Source organism: Haliotis cracherodii, unplaced genomic scaffold (assembly GCF_022045235.1).
Source record: "Haliotis cracherodii isolate W230 unplaced genomic scaffold, xgHalCrac1.p SCAF_11, whole genome shotgun sequence".
Taxonomy (NCBI): domain Eukaryota; kingdom Metazoa; phylum Mollusca; class Gastropoda; order Lepetellida; family Haliotidae; genus Haliotis; species Haliotis cracherodii.
This window is the reverse complement of record NW_027266266.1, coordinates 22,086,349-22,113,230: the sequence shown is the minus strand read 5'-3', so window position 1 is coordinate 22,113,230 and position 26,882 is coordinate 22,086,349. Positions and strand designations below refer to the sequence as shown.

Genomic DNA, 26,882 nt, shown 5'->3' with positions numbered 1-26,882 from the left:
GGACCCAAATAACATCAGATTTTGGATTTTGATGATTGTTTTAAGCGACTGAATAATGGCAGACACATAAAATGTCTGCGTGTTATGTTTATCGGCACTCTAAATTAAATGAATGCATTATCGATAACCTTACGTAATTTTCTCTTTATACGTGTGCTTAAATAGAGCTCAGACAGACATGACGTCACTTTGGAAGGCTATGATGTCATACCACTGTGATAAATGTCGTATGCTTCTGTCACAACGACTGTTGGAAGTTATTCTGGTAAATATTCATCAAACTCTATATATAATGTCGCAATGCCGAAATCCTCGTTTTTTTCAATAGGCCTAACGAAATTGATCATAACAATAATTCATGCACAGTAAAGGGTAAAAAAGACAACATTTAACAACAAATACAGTTGTATCACACATTCCCATTTGTTTTAAAATATCAATCACAACTTTCCTCTCCAACATCAATGTATCCCCGTGAAGATCCGGGATAGAATAGGTCTTCAGTAAAAGTGAGTGAGTGAGTATGGTTTTACGCTGTTTTAGCAATATTCCAGCAATATCACGGCAAGGGACACCGGAAATGGGCTTCACACATTGTATCCATGTCGGGAATAGAACCCGGGTCTTTGGCGTATCGAGCGAACGCTTTAACCACTAGGCTACCCGACCGCCCCTTCAGTAAAAGGTGACTATGCTTGTCGTAAAAGGCGACTAACGGGATCGGGTGGTCAGGCTCGGTGACTTGGTTTGATGCATGTCATCGAATCCCAACTGCGTGGATCGATGATCATGATATCAATCACTGGACTGTCTGGTCCAGACTCGATTATTCACAGACCGCCGCCATTTTGATGGAATATTGCTGAGTGCGGCGTTAACCAACAAACTAAAACGCCAACATCAATTTAGGCATAAAAAGTTAAATCCCTTGATGATAACATCCAGTGGTTAAAGCACTCGCTCGCCACGTCACACGGCACAATGTTTAAAACGACTTCCTTGTGTCGCCTGCAGTGAAATTGCATGAATATTGCTAAATGCTGCTTGAAACCATACTCCCTCACTCAATACCACCTGGCGCTACCTTAAGCATCATTTGATAATGACTTACACATGATAAGTATTACAGAGGCCCCATTTGGTGTCTTAAATAGCAGGGGTATGTGCGTTATGTATTCTTGTCACCATAACCTTTTAACCATAAGATATTTATGGGCATTAGCATCAGACGTGCAGCTGTTTTACCTTAATGTATAGTTATTACTCTAAAATTTCACATAGACATCCATTAGAGCTACGTTGCGCTCACGGACGCTTCGCCCATTCATTATGAATGATTAACTTCCTCCGCGAGGGCCTATGCATACAGCAGCCCCTACCGGCATATAAGTCATCTCAGTATCGTGTTCACGTTACAACACAGTAATAACTACGTGCAGAACCAGACAAGGGAACGACTCCCTCATCTTCTTCCCCCTCCTCTTCCCCCTCTTCTTCCCTCTCCTCCGCCGAGCTGTCGCCGGGCTATTCTCCCGGTGCAACAGGGCTTGTACCTTCGACCAGTCTCGTCGTCAAGATTGTCTTTCACAGCCCGCGTAGCCATATTACCCATTCCCTACTGATCAGGTACATTCAATTACAGCCTCTCAGATTCAGTCTGTTGTGAGGAGGGTTGATGCTGCACGAATACCAGTCATCTCGTCTCGACATCACCCAGTCTACTTGCTCAAGTCCTTCTGTTACAGTTTCATTCACTTCCGCGTGATGTACTTTATGCTACTCGAGTCTGTCTGCTAATCCAGTCTCTTCTGATCCCCCTCTCCACCAATTGTCTGTCTCTCCCTTCCCTCCTTTTCTCGCTCTTAACCTAATCCCTTATATCATTTTCCGTTGGTGATCAGTCTCCTTTGCGTTTGCTAAAATAGCTCTTTCGATCTGTATCTCTATTTTTTCATCAATAACTGCCCCCCCCCCCCCCCCCCCGTCTCTCGCTCACTCTCTCTCTCTTTTCTTTCTGTCTCTCTTTCCTTCACTCTTTTTTGTCATTCTCTCTTCCGCTCTCTCTCTCTCTTTCTCTCTCTCTCTCTCTCTTTTTGTCTCTGTCTCTCTGTCTCTCTCTCCGTGGTGTGGTTGGAAAAATAAAGATTTTACAGATGATAGAAACAGAAGTATAGAGATTGAAAATCTTGTCATATTACTGTCACAACTTACAAACTGAAAGGTTGGAAGAATTATTTTGAAGGATAAATAGAATCTCACCCTCGTGTCTTTTGATATTAAATCTGTCAAAACTCGATGGTAAATGTTTAAAATTCGGCAAGCCCAGTGTGTTAAACGTTTATCAACCTGAACATTTCTACATGTTGAGATTCTCTATATTTTTTATCTCCTCAGAACTGTACCACTCACACAGACACATCACATCCTCACAAAACGTGTTAATTCACCCCTCAAAAATACTCCGCAACAGAAGACCTGTATTTTCGGGCTACAACCCAAACACCGTCGACTGTGACAGACACGGAGGAGAAAGGGCCGTGCGAACTGGGGTAGACTTTCTCGGTGAAGAGGCAGGCGATTTATATTCTCGTACTTAGGTGCTACAAGAGTCAGATATCAAATTCTCAGCCAAGATCTGCCTCCAATCTGATGCTGTTGAGATGATTGAGAGGCTGAACGCCATGACAGGTCACACACGCAAGAAAGGTGCAGGCCGGAATACCAATCTCCAGGATATTGGCAAACGTAGCCAAGCGGAAGGAAGGAAAATTCATAACATTGTCTGTGAGTTGTGAGGATATATAGCAAGTTATATTTAGATAAGTATAGATAGATGTGTATATGTTCGAGTTAGACGCCAGTCCTTGCATGTACAAACACATCTGGGCTGGGAATAGGTTCGCGATGTCGAGGCATAAATCTTCAAAATGTCAAGATACATTGTTTATATGTATCATATTAACCTGTTTCATTTTCTACCAAGTCTAGTACGTGTATTCATATTTAACTATCCATTTTTCATTACAATGTACGAAGTTGCTCTTCCCGTCTGCTAAACAAATTCAAGCTACCAGTAGGTTGCCGTTTCAATCCACTAACCAAAGTCAAGGACACAGTGTTGCTGTTCCAGCGCATGTTAGTGCGACGTTCTAAACAGTAAACCAAACATGTTTAGCACACGTGGACCACCGCCCTACACTGTAAACCAAACCCGTTAACCACATATTCATACACCGTCCTGCACTGTAACTAAACGCATTAAGCCGTATTCATCCACTGTCCATCACAGTAAACCAAACGCACTAAGCACACGTTAATCCTCCGCGCTACACTGTAAACCAAACCCGTTAACCACACATTCATACACCGTCCTGCACTGTAACTAAACCCATTAAGCCGTATTCATCCACTGTCCATCACAGTAAACCAAACGCATTAAACACACGTTAATCCTCCGCGCTACACTGTAAACCAAACGCATTAAGCACACGTTAATCCTCCGCGCTACACTGTAAACCAAACCCGTTAACCACACATTCATACGCCGTCCTGCACTGTAACTAAACCCATTAAGCCGTATTCATCCACTGTCCATCACAGTAAACCAAACGCATTAAACACACGTTAATCCTCCGCGCTACACTGTAAACCAAACGCATTTAGCACATGTTAATCCTCCGCGCTCACTTTAAACTGAACACATTAAGCACATGTTAATCCTCCGACCTACATTGTAAGGGTTGCACATTAAGCACATGTTAATACACCGTCCTACACTATATGCCAAACACATTTAGCATATGTTCCTCCAACGTTCTTCTATTTGAGCCAAGCACACGAGTGATGATGAAGTCCAATGCATTTAGTATTCTTGTTTACAGGGTTCATGGTTACCCTGTGGTTAGGACGCTCACATGTCATACCGCCGACTGCCAACAGGGCTACGTACCTTCATACAGCTCCCACAGTGATATTGTTGAACAAATTCTGAAAGAGACGTAATATCATATTCCCTCACACACTAGACTAGATTTCGTGTCCTAGTCGTCAGGATCAGGTTGATTACCCTGGAGGGAATTCAAATCCCACAGTATTACGACAGGGGCAAATCGGGGCAAACAGGGGAACCTTTGACTACAGGTTACAACGTTTTGTGAACAAATCACGGCGTATGTTTGTAATGTCCTGGGGCTGTAAAATAGTTCGGTCCTCAGTTCAGCTCAAGTTCACTCATGCAGCTCATGCTTCAGTATTGCTCAACAAGACAGTCATGAAAGAAATCTGACCATTGATTCAACCTTCAGTTTGAGAAACCAAGCGAATATATCTGTAAAGATGCATTCCATCAGAAAAGGAATATCGGACAAATCAGTATATAGATACATGGATGTGGACAAAGATGTGTGTCAAATGCTAAGACCATTCATTTGTCAGTTAAATGTTTAGCTATTGCAACAATCGCCTGTATGGCATTCAGGTAAATCATATGGACAAGCTAAAGCGTGTGCAAAATACATTTGCCAGACTCATCATACAATGTCGAAAGCGTGACCGCATAGCACCAGTCCTCAAAGAACTGCGTTGTCTTGTGAGGCAGAGTACGTGTTCAGGGTCTTGGTATTTGGCTACAAATCCCTCTCTACGGTCTGGCTCCAATGTACCTACAAGAACTTTCAAGCTTTTACCAACCTGAACAGACATTACGATCTGCATGCCAAGAACAGGTGGTGGTGCTACAGCCCGGACAAAACGTCTGGAAACAGAAGCTTCAGCCAATCTGGTGCTGCTCTATGGCATGACCATCTTCATAAAAAGAGCATATGACTAAGCGCTGTTGAGCAGGGAGTATCTGGATAAGATGCACTATATAAATCGATAATTTATTTAAATGTTAAAACAATTAAAACGGATGAAACTTGCGAAAAAGTGTGCAAAACTTGCAACTACACACTACTACACAATAAATTGTGAGAAATGTTAGGACAATACAATAGGTACCTAGGGCTCGTTTGTTCGTTTCAATCACGCTCAATTGTCTGACGCTCCCAATCTTGCCGTATTTCCCGCTGCATGGCTCGCGATGGTGCGAGCTGAAGACGACAATGTAATACTATCAAGGACTACATGTATGCAATATAGTTAAGCGTAAAGATAACATGTGGACTTACACCCTGTGCTTAATATTCATCAATGATCGTGCACATGAACGCGAAAGTTTTAGAGAACCTGGAGCTCGGCGCCAGCAGGCTAAAGCAGCAACCGCTCGGGGATGGCAGACTCACAAACAGTAACGTCAAACAGCACATGCTGCTCTTCGGTGCCATGTTAGGGAATAATCTGGTCTCAAACATTGCAGTTTTGTGTTTTTTAATTTGTATTATCATGATTATGTCAGATGAGGAGAAACAATCCTCAGCCCAAATTCTCCGGCTCAAGTTCGTTCTGCGAAATAGAAAAGCATAATTATCAAAATAAAATATTGTTTTGCTTCAGAAAATCTGCTAATGTACTTCAGCATTTCATGATAGAATAAAATTTTAATTTATTAAAATTCCTTCCAGGTTGTCTATTGCTGGTTGTATTTCCAGCTTAAGCAAAAACGACGTTGTTGTGATCGAAATATGAACGAAGGAATGTAACGAAAGTAGTCTCGTAAAGGTCAGAGTTCACAATTAACCAATCAAATGCCTAGAATAACAGAAATGCGATACGCGCACATTGTGCAAATATCAGAAATATGTGCACCGGTACGTTATACGCCTGGAGTAATAATTATAGGATATGACACGAGCTTCAATGTAATATACGATTTTGTCGCGACTGAAATAATCTTCAGTCTGACCTCGGTAAAGCTCGAGCAAACTGAAAATTATTTCCCTCGGGACACAAACTCAAATTGCGGTTGGTGTAATATCCGGTAAGTACGTACATGTATACCCTTGTATTCATGTCCACTAACGCTGATGTGAAACCTCGTGCTGCGCGTTCCAGATGCGACGAAGAGCAATCACAGCTGTAGACATTGAAAACACAGAACGTCTAACTGATTCGAATGTAATATTCCATTCTTAATTCAGGACAGACAAAAAATGTTGTTTTGCACTCTCAAAAATAGCTTTTTGGGTGACTTTTGCTTGTACATTTCCTAACCAATTTTTCATTATCATATCAATTGTCGTCTCTATACATGAAAACTGTTAATGTATCGTAAAAAGTAATATATTCAAGAGGAACATTTAAAAAAGTATTTTTTTAATAATTTTAAAGAACAAAATAATTGTTTCCTGCACATGGATCTCCTGAAACAAAACAAAAATCAAAAACTTCTCCGATGATTGTCATTGCTACCCCTGTGTGTACATAACAGGCTTCTCCACTCCAGTACATAACTACATCTGATATCCACTCTACTGTATAAATATTGCCTCCTACCTGTATATATACTTGTCAACCACCCTCTGTATATCAACTTGCTTGATAACGGTGTTAGAACCTACACCGAAACGTCGCTCTTAATTGTAATAAAGAAGTTGTTCATCCATAAATTCTTAACCTTACTTAAACATCAAATTTATAAGCTCCTCAGAAAATAAACGTTTGCATTGAATTAGTGAGTACGGTTTTACGCAGTGTTCGCAATATTCCAGAAATATGGCGGGGGACACCAGAAATAGGATTCACACATGTGGGTAATGAAACCCGGGCCTTCGGAGTGATGAGCGAACGCATAAACTACGAGGCTACCCCCCCCCCCCCCCCCCCCCCCCCAGATGTATATTTTGAAACTTATACGGAGACCGATATAATATCCCAGCCCCCTTTCTTGTACTGTAGTGCTTTATTGTGCCCGAGTGCATTCGTGTTCAACTCGAACTTCACTCTTTTGATATTTCGATATCTTTATAAGACGATTATGTTCTGTTTTGCAAGAATTTTTTCACTGTTATGGTCACTCGTGAAGATCGTAGTTAGAACCGGTCTTCAGCAACCCGTGCTTGCCGTAAGAGGCAAATACTGGGATTGGGTGGTAAGGTTCAGTGACTTGATATGTGTCGTAGTTAACCAGTTGTTTAGAAGGATGTTCATGATGTCAATCACTGGATTGTCTAGTCTCGATATTTACAGACCGTCGCTATATAGCTGAAATAAGTGTGTGGCGTAAAACGACAAACACTACTAAAGTGTGATATAGGTCTCCGTTTGTCTCGTATGACGGATAACTCGACTCATATTGGAATCACCCTCCATTTCAAAGGACTCGCTGTACTCAAATATTTGTCTTTTGTCTAGTTACGTTGCCAAGGAACTGTTTGATGTATGTGTGTCAGCTGATGAAATGTACATGAAGGTGACAACCAATCTGTCTGAAATTTACAGTCATTGATCACTTTGCCGACGAAAAGTCAAAACACAATACCTGAATTATTGATTTTTCTATGAGGAGCTGAATATACCTCATATCCGTTAGACACCTCGATACAACACCAGAAATACGAAACAGGCAAATCAATGTCAAAATGTCATTTCTCTGTGTTGATTACGTGTGAAAGTGGGTACGGTGTGTTACATTTCAGTCGCGTGTATTTCAAGAGTCTTTTCACATGGAGACACTATCCCGATACATTGGACTACTGTTCAATTATGGTAAGGTTTAAAGGGCATTCAAACCGATGATATGGCAAGTCTACGGGTCAGAACAGGTCAACGAATAACGGAGCGTTAGACAACTGGGCCACCAAGGCAACGAAGAAGAGAATTATTAATGAAAGTATACGATGAACAAATATTTAAGGGAACACACGAATTTATTCAGAAATAATATGTAAAGAAATGACGTTCTTGAATTCAATCTTCATCGTAAAGTCGACATCTGGTAACCATCGAAGCAGGCACATCATCTGGGCATACTGGATATCAAACGCTAGATTGTACCCAGTGGTATCCTTCGCCATTCTTCTTGTTAGGGTTAGGGAGAGCGGAAGGTCCGGGGTTCGATCCCCGGCCGCGTCCATACCAAAAGACGTTACAAGATGGTACGTGTTGTTACTCTGTCTGGCGCTCGGCATTAAGGGGCTAAAACAAAGACTGGTGGGCTCGGAGTCAGTATATTGTGTCTGAGTGGGGTATTCATGTCAAACTGCGGCATGGTATCTCAGTGGGCTGGCACTATAAATCGGCATCAGTCCGGACTAGTACAAGCAGCCATACACACACACACACACGCACGCACGCACGCACGCACGCACGCACGCACGCACGCACGCACACACACACACACGCACACACACACACACACACACACACACTTTATATATATATATATACATGTAAGAGCAATAATCTTGGACGCGATGTAATTTCACCTCACCTCACCTCACCTCACCTCACCTCACCTCACCTCACCTCACCTCACCTCACCTCACCTCACCTCACCTCACCTCACCTCACCTCACCTCACCTCACCTCACCTCACCTCTTGTTAGGCCTGCCCAAGCTGTTGTGGACGCTGGGAACGCTGAGATCGGCTGCGAACCCTTCGGCCCAAAACACCCCAAAGGTGTTTAATCGGTGGCATGTGTAGTCAAATGCAACACGAGCTCTGCGAAGACGCATGTCGTCATCTCGAACTCAAAATGCGCAGGGCAAATGGGACGGCCACTGGACGTAAACCTTGTTCCACATAATGTTGACTGTGTCTTGTTCCCTTGCACGATCTTCAGATCCGTTCTGTTATCGTATGTGATGCCAGCCCAGACTATGGTGCTGCCACTGTCTTAGCTATCGAGCTCTAGGAATGCTGCTTTTACCTGATCCACGCTGTCTACAAATACGTTATCTACCATCAGAAAAGCATAAACAGAACCTCGAGTCATCGGAAAGCATGGTGAATCTCCAATGCTTCTGTTGAAGGCCTCCGAACTGTTGTACCCATTGTCAGAGGCGCCTGTGTGCTACAGTCATACTCATTCATCTGAAAGGACGTCTTGATTTCCGACCCTCAGTTGTCTACCTGTTTCGTATGGTTACGTCGAAAGTCGGATACTGTTGACAGCCCTGAAGTTGTCCCTAGTTCTGTTGCAGAAATATATCTGTTCTTCAACGCAATGGTGCGTATATATCCATCCCGCCTGGAAGTAGTTTTTCTGCGCCTTCATCTACCTACACTCATCGTTACCCCACACGTTTGCAGATATTGTTCCATCAGTTGGGAAATCACACTTTTAGATCTACCAAAGTGTCTGGCAACTACATTCTGTGATTAGGCAGCCTCAATCATGCCGATTGCCCGCAAGTTTTAATTTTCATGTACACTTTTGGAGGTATTATCCATTGCTGTACGCAATCAGAGAAGTATGCGGTTGTGGCGTTTATTGGCACATGCTACACTAGTAACCAGGATGTGTTACCATGGATCATGTTTTAAATGTGAAATGTGCAAAGTTTGAGCGCGTTTGCTGTCCGTTCATCAAAGGTGGTCATTCTATTTTTAGAGCGTGTGTGTGTGTGTGTGTGTGTATGTGTTTGTGCAGACGTATTCGTGTGTGTGCTGCTTTGTTTGTTTGTTTGTTTGTTTGTTTGTTTGTTGTTCACTACAGAAGCCAACACGATTCAAGCTTTATCACGGCGGCCTGTCAGTAATGAAATCTTGTCAAAACAAATCACTGATCGAATGATTATGAAAGCGACAAAAACACCTTTCCATAAACACAATAAGTTTCTGCTGAAAGTTGAGTACGTTGTACGATTCCGACTATATCATGAGCTCGGGCATATTGTTTTTACACACTATCAAATACTTTTCGCAAAAAAGATGGTCGTATCCTGCCCCACTGGTAGCATTCGTCACAAACACGTGCAAAGGCACGTCAAGTGTTGACCTGACAAAATACAGGGATATTGTTATGGTACAAGTCAAAATAGGGAATTACATCGGACACTGTCGCGTCATTTGTCCCTACATATGTCTTCCATATGACTTATATGACAGCGTGTCAGTTTAATGTGGGAGGAAAGCCCAAAGTGATGCAGGTCTCAGACGTTTACCCACGAGCAGGGGTATGGTGCGGACAAACCTAGAAACATAATCGGAACAAACTGGGATTCGAAGACACAATCACAGGTCTCTGATGTGCCCAAGACGCAAAAGCAACTCCGCACAGCGCATTGCGGCGCCTCATCCGTGCCCCCGTCGGGCTTCGATGACATCATCTGAGTCGCAGAGCATGACTACCCAATCAGAGGAAAGTAACATACAACCCTCAGAAATGTCTTATGATTCAAAACACGTGTGAAACCCAACCATCTATGTGCTAACACCAGTCCCAGCCACCTGTGAGACAATACCAGGACACGCTATCTGTGTGGTGAAAACATGACCCGCCATCTGTAATAGGATACCAGGCCCTGACACCACTGTGAAATAACAGACGCTGCCATCTGTAAGATCACCAGACCCCACCTTCTGAGAGACGACAACGAGGCCAACTATCTTCGATACGACACCAGGGTACACAATCTTTGACACGACACCAGGGTACACCATATGTGTGATGACACCAGGGTACGCCATATGTGACACGACACCAGGGTACGCCATATGTGACACGACACCAGGGTACACCATCTGTGACACGACACCAGGGTACACCGTCTGTGATACGACACCAGGGTACACCATATGTGACACGACACCAAGGCACACCATCTGTGACACGACACCAGGGTACACCATATGTGTGATGACACCAGGGTACGCCATATGTGACACGACACCAGGGTATGCCATATGTGACACGACACCAGGGTACACCATCTGTGACACGACACCAGGGTACACCATCTGTGACACGACACCAGGGTACACCATCTGTGACACGACACAAGGGTACACCGTCTGTGACACGACACAAGGGTACACCATCTGTGACACGACACCAGGGTATGCCATATGTGACACGACACCAGGGTACACCATATGTGACACGACACCAGGGTACACCATCTGTGACGCGACACCAGGGTACACCATATGTGTGATGACACCAAGACACATAATCCGTGAGATGACTCAAGACGCCGTCATCGCTGACAAGCAAGGCCACACTATCTGATAAACGACACAAGGCCACACCATTGTGAGACGACACCAAGTCCCGTCATCTGTGAGACGACATCAGGCGCCGCCATCACTAAGACACCAGGCCCGGTGCTCTGTGAGACGACACCACGACCTACGATCTGTGAGACGACACCAGGCGCCGCCATCACTGAGACACCAAGTCCCGTCATCTGTGAGATGACACCAGGCGCCGCCATCACTGAGACACCAAGTCCCGTCATCTGTGAGACGACACCAGTCGCCGCCATCACTGAGACACCAGGCGCCGCCATCACTAAGACACCAGGCCCCGTCATCTGTGAGACGACACCACGACCCACGATCTGTGAGACGACACCAGGCGCCGCCATCACTGAGACATCAGCCAACACCATCTGTTATACGACATCAGGACCCACGATCTGTGAGATGACATTAGGCCCCGACATCTGTGATACGACATTAGGCCCTATTTTAAGTTGCAATTTGATAATTGGTATGGTGAACAAGGGAGATAATTCTCTGGATATGCATTCACTGTATTAAAGAAGTAGAAGTAATTCATTGTAATAAAGAAGTTGAAGTCATTCATTGTAATAAAGAAGTTGAAGTCATTCATTGTAATAAAGAGGTTGAAGTAATTCATTGTAATAAAGAAGTTGAAGTAATTCATTGTAATAAAGAAGTTGAAGTCAACCACTGTAATAAAGAAGTTGAAGTCATTCATTGTAATAAAGAAGTTCTATGGATACTCCCTTTTTCGACATTAGGCCCCGTCATCTGTGAAATGGAACTAGGCACCGCCTTCTGTGAGACACCAGACATTTGCGAGCTGTAAGACAACACCACATCGTCAATTAGATCAGACAAAGTTCGTTGGTGTATTACATATACCACAAATCATGAGCATGGACTCATTGTGCAGAGTTCAGAGTGGACCAACCAGTAACGAAACTGATGAAAGGGAGGTAACTCAAACACACTTATCGATAGCATTCCTGCCTTTCTTAACGTGCGCTTCACACGATATTACAGTCATGCTTAAACCTCTTTCAGCGCTCTGCCAATACCCTGCATAATTCACAGCTGTGAAAACATACATATATCTTCTGCATACTCGAGAAACCACTACTTACCAGTAGGTTTATATAATACTTTAATGGTGATTAGTGAGGCAGTGTCTCCTTGCCAAGACAACCTTCTGTACTGTGAAACCCCGTTATTCAGGACGTTAGAGCTTCCACTGAAGTCGTCCAGAGTAACAAATATTCTTATTAACGAGTCATGGGTCACTTTGCATCAATGTAAGCGTCCTGTAGGTGGGGTTCTAGACGGACGAAGTTTCACTGCATATATACACAGATAGACAGCCGAGGGACAGACATGCCGCTTCAAACGCAACGTCGGTTTTGCTTGGATTAAGGATCTGCCGACAGTAGAATTCGAAAATTCACACATAAACATCACAATGACAAGGGTTGCCATTACAGCGTCAACGGTTACGATAAAATGTCATGACAGATCATATATAGGTTATCTAGATTCACAATATTTGTAGAAAAATATTCTCACCTACAGATCCAAATCAAACTTTAAGATGATTGAAACATCATGTACAATACATTTCATTATTGTATTCTAATCAACGTACCGAAGAAATATTTCACTATCAAAATCCGTAAACCAGTATTCTACCATGAATTTGGAATTTACTCGATTCTGGTTGGCCAATCAGAGGCTATTAAATCACAATAAACCCCCTCTGATTGAAACAGCTGGTTTGACGGCCGCATCACTGGGGAAGCTTATATTCATAGAATAGTACCATTTTCAGTCATTGTCGGTAGGCAAATTTAAATAATTATATCTACAATTACAGGTTACAAAATGCACAGATGCTGTTACTACAATATTCAATGGATGTGTGGCAATACTTTTCGTGCAGAAAACCACGACAGAAATCAACAAAGGGAATGTAATTACGTTTTGGAAACAACAGAGAGCTTGGAATTTTGGCGCTTTTCTATATACGACTGTGACGTCATATCTTTTGCGTCACAATGAGCGATATGACGTCATAATGGTGACGCGCGATGTAGAGCGAAAGCCTTGCAAAGCTTGCTTTGTTTTCTTTAGGGATGCCCACCTCATCTTAGCTTACCAAGTTGCCGAGCTTATATGTTTTCAATGCCTGTCATATGTTCGAGTGAAGTATTACGGTGTAAACAAACTGCTTGAGTATATACAGCACCATATTTTGTTCGGTGATTCCGTAATTCAGATCGATAACCCACTCAAAACACTGACCTCAACCCATGCCGCTTCACTCAGTATATTTGCTAACACCAAAGAGTTCACGTTTTAGTTAGTCATGGTAGAATGGAGATAAACATACTGTGTTTTCAATGTAGAGCTAGGTTAAATTTAACATTTGAAACTTCACGCTCAATTTAGCGGGGTTAAATCTACAGGTAACCTAGCTCTACATTGAAAACACAGTATGTTTATGTTTATCTCCTACATATAGAATGCGTAAACAAATGTGGAAAAGAAAATTCCCACAGGCATAATGTCACAAATGTTATATAGTTGCGTTAGTTCTGAAGGAAAGTAGAAGTACCAACTGAATATTATGTCCTTTCCTTGTATGTCGATCTTTTATAGAAAACGACGTAAAAACTATATGCATCTATGATTAATTGATACAAGTACAATGCATGGAGATAATTATTCGAGTCTTGAAAAGGCTAAGTGTTTCCGAAATTTGATGAAAAATGAAGCGAACCAGTATGAGTTTAAGGTGTTGAATCACGAAATAGCGAGAGCTATTTTAAGTTCTCATATTCCGAAGACCCTAAATATGAAAAGTGAAATGAAAATCCTGAAAAGTGAGGACTACTTTTATCCCCGAATGCAAACTTACGTTTCCTCAACAAAACTCACTGTTCATACATTCGGATAAATTAGTCACAACAGGTTCAACTGCAAGGCAACTGGTCACAATAGGTTAAACTGCAAGGCAACTGGTCACAATAGGTTACACTGCAAGTCAACTATTCACAATAGGTTACACTGCAAGTCAACTGTTCACAATAGGTACACTGCAAGTCAACTGGTCACAATAGGTTACACTGCAAATTAACTGGTCACAATAGATTAAACTGTAAGGCAACTTGTCACAATCGATTAAACTGTAAGGCAACTCGTCACAATAGATTAAACTGCAAGGCAACTCGTCACAATAGATTAAACTGTAAGGCAACAGGTCACAATAGATTAAACTGTAAGGCAACTCGTCACAATAGATTAAACTGTAAGGCAACTCGTCACAATAGGTTACACTGCAAGTCAACTATTCACAATAGGTTACACTGCAAGTCAACTGGTCACAATAGATTAAACTGTAAGGCAACTCGTCACAATAGATTAAACTGTAAAGCAACTCGTCACAATAGATTAAACTGTAAGGCAACTGGTCACAATAGATTAAACTGTGAGGCAACTGGTCACAATAGGTTAAACTGCAAGGCGACTGGTCACAATAAGTTAAACTGCAAGTCAACTGGCCAAAATAGGTTATATTGCAAGGCAACTGGTCACAAGAGGTTAAACTGCGAGACAACTGGTCACAATAAGTTAAACTGCAAGACAACTGGTCACAATCTGTTAAACTGCAAGTCAGCTGGCCACAATAGGTTATATTGCAAGGCAACTGGTCACAAGAGGTTAAACTGCAAGACAACTGGTCACAATAAGTTAAACTGCAAGACAACTGGTCACAATAAATCATGCTGCCAGACAACTGGTCACAAGAGGTTAAACTGCAAGGCAACTGGTCACAATAGGTTAAACTGCATGGCAACTGGTCACAATAGGCTAAACTACAAGGCAACCGGTCACCACAGGCTAAACTGCAAGGCAACCGGTTACAATAGGCTAAACTGCAACACGAGTTTACTGTTTCATTGTCATTATAGAAGTTGCTGCTGGTATATTGCTTGTAGCGACGTTTCGATGTAGATTGTTACACCGTTCCACAGCTTGATAACGGTTTAAGAATCGGAACGTCGCTAAATGCAAAGAAACAGAAGTTGTTATCCATAAAGATGTCCTTTTTGTTGCGAGACAAATTCTCACAACAGGCTAAAATGTCAATGTCTTTGTGCATAGTTAACACATAAAAAGAATTCAGATCTTTGTGTTTGCATCCTCGCCGTTTTAAATCTTCAATGATAAATATGTTAACCTTGGATATTATATTGGAACAAGTTGTTTCTATCTGATGCATTCTCATACATATATACCATTCCATAAATAGTATCAATAGTTATTATCAACATTTCCATACAGGAATATCATTACCATCATAAAAATGGAAAGATTATTTGTGTCCCTTCACCTCGCGAGCGTAAAACCATAATATCGTACATCTATTTTTATGCCTATTCCGAACACTGAACGCTTCTTGAATACAGGAACAGTTTTATCACAATCTACCACAGACACAGTAACCTACAAAAACAAATTAAAAAAAACAAAACGACTTGAACATTGTATTGGTGCAACACGCTCCTTGTTACGGGAAACAACTTAAGTCCTTCAGTTCTGCAAAACCGCGATAATAACTGCCTATTTATCGTTGACGCTCGACTCCGGTTCTGGAACTGTGTTTGTGGAAGGCCAATAAATCTTCGCAGATGCTTGTCGTTCTGCAATCTGCGTCGCAGTCTGTGTGCAGTCTGTGTATATGAACGTTGTGCCTACTCTCCGCCATTCATCATAAATGCTTTTGCCTAGCCGTGAAATGTCTGAATATCTTAGCAGCTGTGCTGATGTAATCTCTAATGGTTCTGTCAAGACTGATTAGGGCCGTCTCAGCTGATGACTGGCAGTTGGAAGACGTTACGTATAAAAATCAGTAACAAAGAATTGTGCAAAATTCCTTACCCACTAAGAGCTCACCCCAGACTGTGACCAACAAACCACTCCAACTCACTTACCACACACTGACCTCCCCCTCCCCTACACGCGCACGATCAACACACGCACGCATAGATGGCACACACACGCGCACTCTCTTCATCCTACATCAACCCTCCTTAATACATGTCGGCGGCTCTCTTAAAGATTGCACATATATACTTTCTACGGAAACCCATTGGGGCCATATCATTTTTGTTCATTCACAGTACAAATTTGACAATTCACGGTTCTATGTTGAAAATTCATGATGCCATGTTGAAAATTCATGATGCCATCTTAAAAATTCATGATGCCATGTTGAAAATTCATGATGCCATCTTAAAAATTCATGATGCCATGTTGAAAATTCATGATGCCATGTTGACAATTCATGATGCCATGTTAAAAATTCATGATGCCATATTGAAGCTTCAAGACATTTCAACATAGTATCTTGAATTATCATCGTAGGACCTTGAACTTTTATCATTATATCGAAAATTTCGACTGTCCATGAACAAATGATATTGCCTCTGTAGTATCAAATGTAATACGTGCCCATGTTATATGTCTAGGCGTTTAGTGACTATGTTTTGCTGATGGACGGATGTGAAGACTATTATGTTAAGGAGAAACTATGAGTAACTGTCGGTTCTCTTACTTAAAATACATCCTTACTTTTAGACTCTGACTCAACATTCCTATGTGGAAAATATTTGAACCTCTGTTTTGTCTGTATATATATACTGTGTCAGCCGCCGTTTCGTGATGCATGTGGAATGTGTTTTCTGCAGCTGGTGCACGTGCACCAATGAATACACCGTGACAATTTCTTGGGGCCCTTAATGAGTATTTTATCAATAGGTTGCACGTTTTGAGAATGTGGTGACGTTGATTAACTGAATATAGAGCAAGGTTTGTTTTCCCTAAATATAGTTTTTCTCATCAAAGTGTTTCCAATTTACTTGAACAAGAATAATAGGTAACAATATTATGAATGGTATATTTGAGCCGTTTGGAGAATATACAAATCTTTGAAAATATTCCTATTTCTTCTCACATCATTTGTCATGTTTCGCTTGGGATTTTATCGAACAAAAATACATTATCTGCGAAATTTATGCTTCGTATTGTTGGCAAAAAAAAGAAATTGTCTGCCACAAAAAGTACAATGTTGCAATTGTTTTGCACATATTTTGGCCCATATCTGTACTTGAAAATTGTCTCAATGCAAAATCCTTTTTTAACATTTGCCATTATGTGGCCAATATATAGTTTGGAACTTTGTGCGGACACAAAAGAGTATTTATAGGGACCTTTGGCCAAAAGATATGCATATTTTAAGAAATGAGGAAACCGCATTAAGGGTCCTTTTCGCCACAGTATATGCTTATTTTAAGTAATGAGGAAAATTATTGTCAAAATGCATGTGCCGACACAACAGGTATGACAAGGGCCCTTTTTGACCACAGATTATACATAGTGTAAGAAATGAGGAAAACCCTTTTTGATTTATGATCAAAATAAACGCAAAATGCATAAGTAAGGCCAATATGTGTCAAAAGGCTTAGATGATGCTTTTCTCTGATAACTGAACATGAACAAATCTTTGACCGATTTCCTGAATACTGTTCACATAGCAAAACTTATCGTGACTGGGAAAGACTGAGTAACAGTCCATTTACATAAGCATTGCAAAATCATTTACCTTGTCACATTTCTAATAAATATATTTACCTGCACTAGAAATAAAGGAGACCGCCTCGTCTGTTTCATATTAAGACCAATGCATAAAAAATCATAGTGACAAGACTGTAAAAGGGATGATTTTAACTTTCCAATGGTCAACTTTTCCCTTACGTCGAGCAATATTCCATCTGCTCCACCCTTTGGTGTCTACATTTCAAAGAGCGTAATAAGACAGCAGATGAAAAGTTGTTTGATCAAGGTTACAACATTCGTTTCTCCTTAGGTTCGTCGTTTTTAACAAATTTTAGCCATGCATATGTTCAAATAAAAAGAAAGAAAAAAACGCAATTTGAACATGTCTGATTATTTCCATACGAAGTCTACCTTTAAGCTGTGACATTTTCATTGGGCCTTAAAGGACCCTTTTCCTGCCTCGAAACTAGAAGCACACATCATGAGTGTTAATGAATGATGATGAATTGGCCCAAATACTTCATCTCAAACTGAAGAAATCGAGACACCCGCACTGTTCGTTGTTCACTACACTGTAACGTAACACTGCACTGTTCACTGTACTCTACACTGTAACGTGACACTGCACTGTTCGCTACACTGTAACGTGACACTGCACTGTTCACTGTACACTACACTGTAACGTGACACTGCACTGTTCACTGTACACTACGCTGTAACGTGACACTGCACTGTTCACTGTACTCTACACTGTAACGTGACACTGCACACTACACTGTACACTACACTGTAACGTGACACTGCACTGTTCACTGTACTCTACACTGTAACGTGACACTGCACTGTTCGCTACACTGTAACGTGACACTGCACTGTTCACTGTACACTACACTGTAACGTGACACTGCACTGTTCACTGTACACTACGCTGTAACGTGACACTGCACTGTTCACTGTACTCTACACTGTAACGTGACACTGCACACTACACTGTACACTACACTGTAACGTGACACTGCACTGTTCACTGTACTCTACACTGTAACGTGACACTGCACTGTTCACTTTACACTACACTGTAACGTGACACTGCACTGTTCACCGTTCACTACACTGTAACGTGACACTGCACTGTTCACTGTACACTACACTGTAACTTGACACTGCAGTAACACAAGCGACAATAATTTTCGTCATTATTTATTTTTCGAACTCTTAAAATTCGAATGTCGCTTTATATATATATATATAACAGAGAAACCCCGTTAAACCGGTCGATGCCATCGATACATTAACCAAAAAGCCGTATCAACGAATCATTGGTCAAAGAATTGTCTCTATATGTATATAGAGAGGTTCCCAACAGTAATTATCCGGAAGACTGTGTTTTCTGAGCTAAATGGGTTAGGATTAACAAAGTTACCGCGTTAACATCTGGTATAATATTATTAACTATTTGATAGTGATTCATAAAGGCATGCTTATTATGTTGTCGTAATCGTACAATGGACTCTGCTTTACGTAGAGATTTTGTATGATTATGGAAATAGTTTTGACGCTTTTATTTCCTTTCATCGAAACCAATGGTCATTCCTTAGGTATAAGTACACCCACACGCACATTTATGAACACATGTCATGTAGCAGAACTTTAGTAATTACGACATAATCATGTTTGTTTGTTGGTTGGTTAACGCCACACTCAGCAATATTCCAGCTTTATGACGGTTGTCTGTAAATAATCGAGTCTGGACGAGACAATCCAGTGATTAATATCATGAGCATCGATCCACGCAAATGGGAGCGATGACATGCATCAACCAAGTCAGCGAGACTGACCACCCGGTCCCGTTAGTCGCCTCGTGCGACAAGCATAGTCGCGACATACTCATGATCAATAACAAATCATAGAAAGAGTCAGCATTTACAATGTCACATTTTTTATATATGTGTTCGCATTGTCACATTTCTTAAAGATGTGCTTACAATGTCACATTTTATAGATGTTTAAATTGTCACATTTCTGCAAATGTTTATATTGTTAGATTTCTGATGTGTTTACATTGTCATACTTTTATAAATGTGTTCACATTGTTACATTTTTATAGATGTGTTCACATTGTCACATTTTTTATAGATGTGCCCACATTGTCACATTTTTGAAGATGGTTACATTGTCACATTTCTGATGGAGAACTGCTGTCCCGCGTCAGGCAACTTACTTTTTAAGCAAATTGTGTGAGTGGCGGTTGCCACCGGTAGGGCAAAACATGCTTACCCTTTTCGCGAACACCTGGTGTATTGACTGATTTAAAGTGATCACAGTTTCACTGCTAATATTACGCACAAAGGAATCTGTTGGATGACCAATGTATAATCGAGACTGGTTGATCTCTGGCGTTGACACTTTACATTTACATTGTCACATTTCTGAAATGTCTGCCCCGAAGAATACGCTCACCTTTTCGCAAACACTTGGTATTTGATAATGAGTCATAAACAGATGCCCATTATGTAGTCGGAATCGTGCAATGGACGCTAATACATTCTTAGGATCATGAAAAGTATTAAGGAGTTTCGTTTATCGATTTTTTTTAAAGCAAAGTCATGAATGATAAACGAATTTCTCTCCAACAAGCCTACACTTCTAGAAAGACACCTCTCCGGTCATTTTATTCAACACAAAAAAACAATGAGATCCATACTTAGGATACCTTTTTTAATTATCTGAGCCCAAATATACACATACACATGCATACTGTATCAACGAACGTATTGCACACAATGCCACGTACATACATAATGCATAGCATGCAGACGCCGTTACCCCAACGACACATTTGTGGTGGGACGTTTGAAGAAGCTGTTATCTTTACGTCTCTTGACAAACGCTCCAACAAAGACGATTTCTCCTTGCCAACATGTGTGTACAAAATATACAGACTACAAGTAACAGATGTAATTCAAGCTAGTTAACGCCGTAGTTCATTCTCGTCTATCAAGCAAAAACTATATCACTATATCTAACGAAGAACTCCAAGCTTATTCAATTCCATGGTGATGAAAAGATAGACGTCTCAAAAATAGAACGCAACTGACGATGATAAAGATAAGACTGTTGGGGGTCGGGGAGGGGTGGGAGGGGACGGGGCACTGACAGATTTGCATTCTCCTTTGAAGTTACTTGGTTTTGACGGAACATTTGTTTTGCAATAACATGGAAAGTGGGTTAACGAACGTCTATGTACCTTTTATGTTTGTACTTGGTGATTCAAACAATGCAATGTTAATGGACGTAAGTGTTGCTGCTGTCAATTGGAACTAACAAATAAGAGTGTTAATTGGAGTCACGTCTGTATTCAAACATTCAAATTCCTTAACATTTGGCATTTAGATAATAACATCAAACATATTTGGATGAAAGGAAAAGTTTTGATGCTTAATTTAATCTTTCAGAAGCTATCTTCAACCTACTAATACTGTTATAGGTGCGAATTGGTTCGTAAGGAAATTAACGATAAAAACAGAAACACGGTATGGAATTTAATCGCTTAAGGTTATCAAGGGTATTCTATCAGATAAATATCAAGACATAAAGATAAGCAGATCAAACTACAAACTGCTCTTGAAATGCAGTGAATTAGATGGCATACTACCATCAAAGGTGGAAGTTGCTTCTGTAAGAGATTTATGAAAATGGTGAAAAAAATCAAATGATACTTGCATGATGGTATTGTATTCTTTACAAATACCTTTGTACAGGGCATCATCGTACAAATAAAGGTAAACTTTAATGTATGTTCACTACATTTATAGTTATTATGCTATGCTAAATAATGTTTAAAGAACATCAAAGTGCTCTGCTTGGTGAGTGAGTGTGTATGGTTTTACGCCTCTTTCAGCAATGTTCCAACAATATCACGGCGGGATACACCAGAAATGGGCTTCACATATGATATTGCATGAAGCGATGATGGAAACCTCATGCATTGTCATCGATATTAACACAGACAAAAACATTTATAATAAAAAAGAAGGCTTGACGCAATTGTTATTATTCTCAAATGGTTGACAGTTTCTTCGGACCTAGGTCTGTATTACATTGAGGATATTTCGGGTCACCTTTGTAAGTTTTTACAAAGTATGCCTACATGGGATATCAAACCTGGATCAGTTTAGTGATAAGATAATCCGTGGACCATTGGTAGCTTTATCGTATGCCATGCCATTGTGTTAAGATTTCGTTCAAATTCTATACAAAAGCAGTTCCATTCAATACGTTAACGTAATGTCTGGATAAACAGGTTGAAACCGAGAAGCCATCTGAATAACAATTGCTTACAGCTTACCTCAACAACGGATACGTGATCCCGTGATACACAATCCTTTAAGAACATGTATGTCCTTTGGAACAAGGTCAGTGACTCATAAACAAACATAACTACGTATGGTTTATATTTGAATCACGACCAATTTAACGTGTCAGGTGGTCTTAAACAGTTCTCGTGAAGTAATACTGAATATCAGAATTGGTAGCCCGCTTGAGGCCTTCTCAAATCCTAGTATATTATACAAAAGGAAACAAATTCCCCGTCAAGTGTTCCAAGTGTTCTCACTGTTCTATTTTGCACCGACAAGACATCCAGGGTATGCTTGAATTTATAACCAATATACATATTGTCTCCAACAACAGCAAGGTCACAAGGGAAGCTGCCGGTCTTAGGTTTGAACCGAATGATCTTCTCAGACTTGGCTTTTGTGTCCGTGGTGTCCATGACCTTATATATGTTGATGCGGTCAGCGTAGTACAGGACGCCCATTATATTGTCAAAGGTTAAACTTGTCATGAACGTACCGCGGACGAACACAGACTGATGACTTCCATTATAGCTGATTTTCACAATTCGGGTTCGGAAGCAAACGTATATCACCTCGTTTTTGGTATCCAAAGCAACGCGCGAAGGCCTTCCCCACTTGCCAACATGGGCGATAACTCTGTATCCAGTTCCGTCGGTAAACATGGCGCTGACGGCATGGCGCGGCGATACGGTCGAAAGGAAGATTACTCCTAAGTTACTATCAACAGCCACCCCGTACGACAATACATCGCTGAGTATAGTGGTAAGATTCGTCCCGTCCACTTTTGATGAGTAAATAGCAGGTGGGCTGTAGCAGGTCCAGATAATGTTCTCTCCAACGGGGTCAAACGTTAGGGCGTATGTCACACGTCTACTGTGTTCCATCTCCTCGAACGATTCGTTCCCGAAGCGATATCGGTAAAACTGATTTCCATAATACGATACAGCAACGATGCTGGGGTCAATAGCCACATCCACTGGACTATCTCCTGCTGGAGAATACCCCTCGGTGGGAGGCACAGATGACATTAACACCGGGAGAGATGGTGTTGGAACTACTTCCACAGTAGAAGATGGTTCCGTGGGCATTGTAATCACCTTGGTCATTTCACAGGGAACAACACCATCCGCTTTCAGCATGCTCTTCATACAACCGCAACTATGCTTTAGTAGCTTCTTGTCAGTGATCTTCATGACTGTAGCAATGGTATTTTGAAAGTTGGCGTTGTCTTTTTCAAGTAAGGACACTTGCCTTTTTAACAGTTCCACTTCGTCAAGGAGATCCTTAACTACCTCGTCTATGGTGGGGTTATACACTTCCCTTTTGTCCCGCGTACCTCTGTATTCAGTGGCGCCGTGTCCTTCCATACTGCTCTTTATGTAACTCCCATATCCGCTGTCATCAAAATTTGCCCGTTCCAAGGAAAACACAGTGCATCCGCAGAGGAAGATTATTAAACCTGAACAGTGTATAACAGCCATGTTGAAATATGTGAGCTGACCTGGCTAGAACTATGCTTATACAAGAGCACCGCCAGCCCCAGGCTATCAGAAATGAAAGTCGTTGTTACGAGACCAGTATTCCCTCTGTCGACTTGGCTGCATCTGTCTATGCCAGGAACAAGATCCCTTCCTCACAGTTTTCACCGAACTCACATGTGCCACACGTGACGGAACGGAAAGGAACGATGAGACCCGACGATGGAACGCTCGTGTTGAATCTGACTTTGTTGGTTGTCTGTGCATGCGATAGGCATCGCACCATCATACCCTATAGTTAGGTGCGTAGAGATCCCGTGTCGTCTTTCAAGTTAATAAATGCGAGGATCTGCCCAGCATTAGTGTTAGGAAATGCACGAACAGTAACAGAGATGCCATTTAAAAAACGTTTCACTTATTTCAGCCGTCTTAAGAAACTTGAACGCTATTATTACATTATTCCGGGTTAGAATTGGTCTTCAGCAACCCATGCTTGTCGTAAGAGGCGACTAGCGGCATGGGGTGGTCAGGCTCGCTGACTTGGTTGATGTATGTCATCGATCCCAATTGCGTGGATCGATGCGCATGATGTCAGTCCCTAGATTGTCTGGCCCAGACTCGATCCAGACCGCTTGAATATAGCTTGAATATTGCTTGGTGCGACGTTAAACAACAAACAAACAAACAAAACATCATAACATATATTCAAAAACAATGTGATGCATATTTTACTTATGTGTGAACGATTACCCTACCAGCAGACCCCTCACGCATTTACAATGATAAAATAACCACCTTGGTACTTTGAATGGTTTAATGGATATCTTGACAGCTGATAAAATATCTACTTGATCATAACAGCCTCTGCTTGATTATAACTGCATCTTGAGAAAGATAAGTTCTGACACATTCATCACATCTAAGGTATAAGGTGAACTTGGGTTTAACGTCGCGTCCAAGATAATTGCGCTTATATAGCAACGTGCATGTACGTGTGCGTGTCTGCTTGTACTAGTCCGGACTGATGACGATTTATAGTGCTAGCTCACTGAGATACCATGCCGCAGTTTAACACGAATACCCCATTCAGTATACTGACTCCGAGCTGACCAGTCCTTGTTTTAGCCCCTTAATGCCGAGCGCCAGACAGGGTAACAACAAGTACCATCTTTTAACGTCTTTTGGTATGACGTGGCTGGGGATCGAACCCCGGACCTTCCGCTCTCCGGGCGGACGCTCTACCACTAGACCACGGAGGCGGTCCGTATAAATTAAAACTGTAGCTTGATATAAGTATATATAGTTCTCGACATAAGAATATGTACAAGATTTCAAATTAAGTTAACATCAGTGTCTCGGAAGCACTGAGAAAGTGATGAGAACTGATTTGTTGTCAAAGCTTAAGGAAACTAATAAATATTGCCTCGTTGAAGAGCTGCCGTAAACAGAGTTAAAACGAAAGCGGATTTGACTGAATATTGTGTTATTGGTATCAGTATGCTTTTGATTGTTTGTTGTGTTTCCCGTACTCGGCAATATTCCGGCCCGTAAATAACCGATCTAGACCAGACAATCCAGTGACTGACACGAATCCACGCTGTCCAGGTATGACGAAACACAATCAACCAAGTCACCGAGCCTGACCACACAATCAATTATGTCGCCTCCAACGATAAATTGCTATTTACATATTCTAACCCTTGAACCAACACGTGACTGGATTATTCTAAAAATAAAGGCGGTATGTAAGAGAAACTACAAATACAACGCAACCATGAGTCGTGGGGAATTCAAAGTATGTCGCGTTATCCGAAGTTCGAGATAAGTAGAGTGACGATAACAGACCATAGTCTTACAAGAATTACTCCTGGAGTATACAGTTATAACAGTTTAAGCAATATAATGAGTTGAAAGAGTTTGCGTTCACAAAGTTTCATTGTATCTATATATGGTACAGTCAATTTATAAAATGGCTGAAATTTTAGCTTAGGCGATTTACAAAGCGCCAAAATATTTCAGTCATTTTACAATTTTTGTTCCTTTCATTATATTATGTTGATGAACTCCAAACAGTTTAATGTTCTATTTCATCACCAAGTGACGGAAAATGTCAGGATTAAGGAAAACGAAAGTCAATGTATATCTATTCAATATCTTTGATTCTAAACCGAACATAATTAATCTGTTGTGATGTGTTTAAGCCCTTTTGAACTTCTTAATTAGAATTTAGTCAATATGAAAATAAGTGTAAATTGATTCTATTTTTACGTTTTGTAAATTCCCAAAGTGTAGTCATTTAACACATTGATTTATGTTAAACATTGTCTGTAAGATATACATTATAATATAGGAATTCAGAAAAGCCTCACTACCACCATCTTACCTACTTTGTATTGTAAGAAAGGGCCATGCATATTTGATAAAGTAGCACTATGGGTCGGGCTACACGCTGAGTGTTTCCTCTGGGTCGTGTCGCTGCATTCCGTCCCGGTAGAGACTGTGTGGGACCCAGTGTTGCATGTACACATGTATGCAGCATAACGTTCAGGCAGCTGTTTCCGTTTATACACGCTCGCGGGAAGTCAAGTTCAATAATCATTGTCATGTACATGCCAATTTCTATTTGCGTTGGAGACAAATTACGGTAAAGTATGCACAACAACTCAAGATTCATTGGTCATTTTCCTGTCTCGGAAATGTAGGCATTCAGTGGTCTTATGGGCTTGTCGAGGAAGCCTGTAATTGAGTAATGGACCTTTCACTTTGGCTACTTGAGGATTTGATGCACCGTACTAGATGGGAAGCAAGGCTGATCTATGTGTTTACAGCTGTTTACACTGGTGTTTACGAGCGACATGCAAGTGTATACCAGTACATACTGTTTAACGTGATAACATTCATTAGCCGAAAGCATAGTTCAATAGATTATCGTCGATCGTCGTATAGATGGGCCGGGTCGGGGGTCGGGGAGCGGAATGAGTGTGTTTGTATGTGGTATAGGGTGTGGGGAGGTAGTGTAATGTCGTTTTGTTGTTGTAATTGTATTTTTATGCTTTCATGGCTGCATTTGGTGACACAATACCAATATTGTTATAAGAGCATTCTAAGCATTAAGGAAGTTTCTCTGTGAACTATTCTTACTGTTTTGCTGAGTATACATGTATATGTACCATATTTGTTGGTGCATGGTAATTCAAGCAAGGGAAAATGGCTGACTACGCAATATCCCTGTTTTAATCTTATCTTTACCAATCTAACCACTTCCGCATCCGCAGCTTAAAGTATCATCGCGATGTGGGAATCACATAGTCCTGCACCCTGACT

General features: G+C 41.2%; 1 protein-coding gene across 1 annotated transcript; it reads left to right on the top strand.

The window, feature by feature from the left end:
• The first annotated feature begins 10,550 nt into the window (after nucleotides 1-10,550).
• Nucleotides 10,551-11,936, top strand: LOC139454944 (uncharacterized). Its single transcript, XM_071236541.1, has 3 exons — nucleotides 10,551-10,939; nucleotides 11,125-11,522; nucleotides 11,869-11,936. Exons 1-3 carry the CDS (start codon nucleotides 10,551-10,553, stop codon nucleotides 11,934-11,936), a joined length of 855 nt encoding a protein of 284 aa, XP_071092642.1.
• The last annotated feature ends 14,946 nt before the right edge of the window (nucleotides 11,937-26,882 follow it).

Bases quoted from the DNA above. Each gene is read 5' to 3' on its own strand.
- LOC139454944 (XM_071236541.1), top strand. From the start codon at position 10,551: ATGACACCAGGGTACGCCATATGTGACACGACACCAGGGTACGCCATA. The intron at 10,940-11,124 runs GTATGCCATATG...AAACGACACAAG, and splicing joins ATCTGTGACACGACACCAGG to GCCACACCATTGTGAGACGA. The intron at 11,523-11,868 runs GTGAGATGACAT...TTTCGACATTAG, and splicing joins GACATCAGGACCCACGATCT to GCCCCGTCATCTGTGAAATG.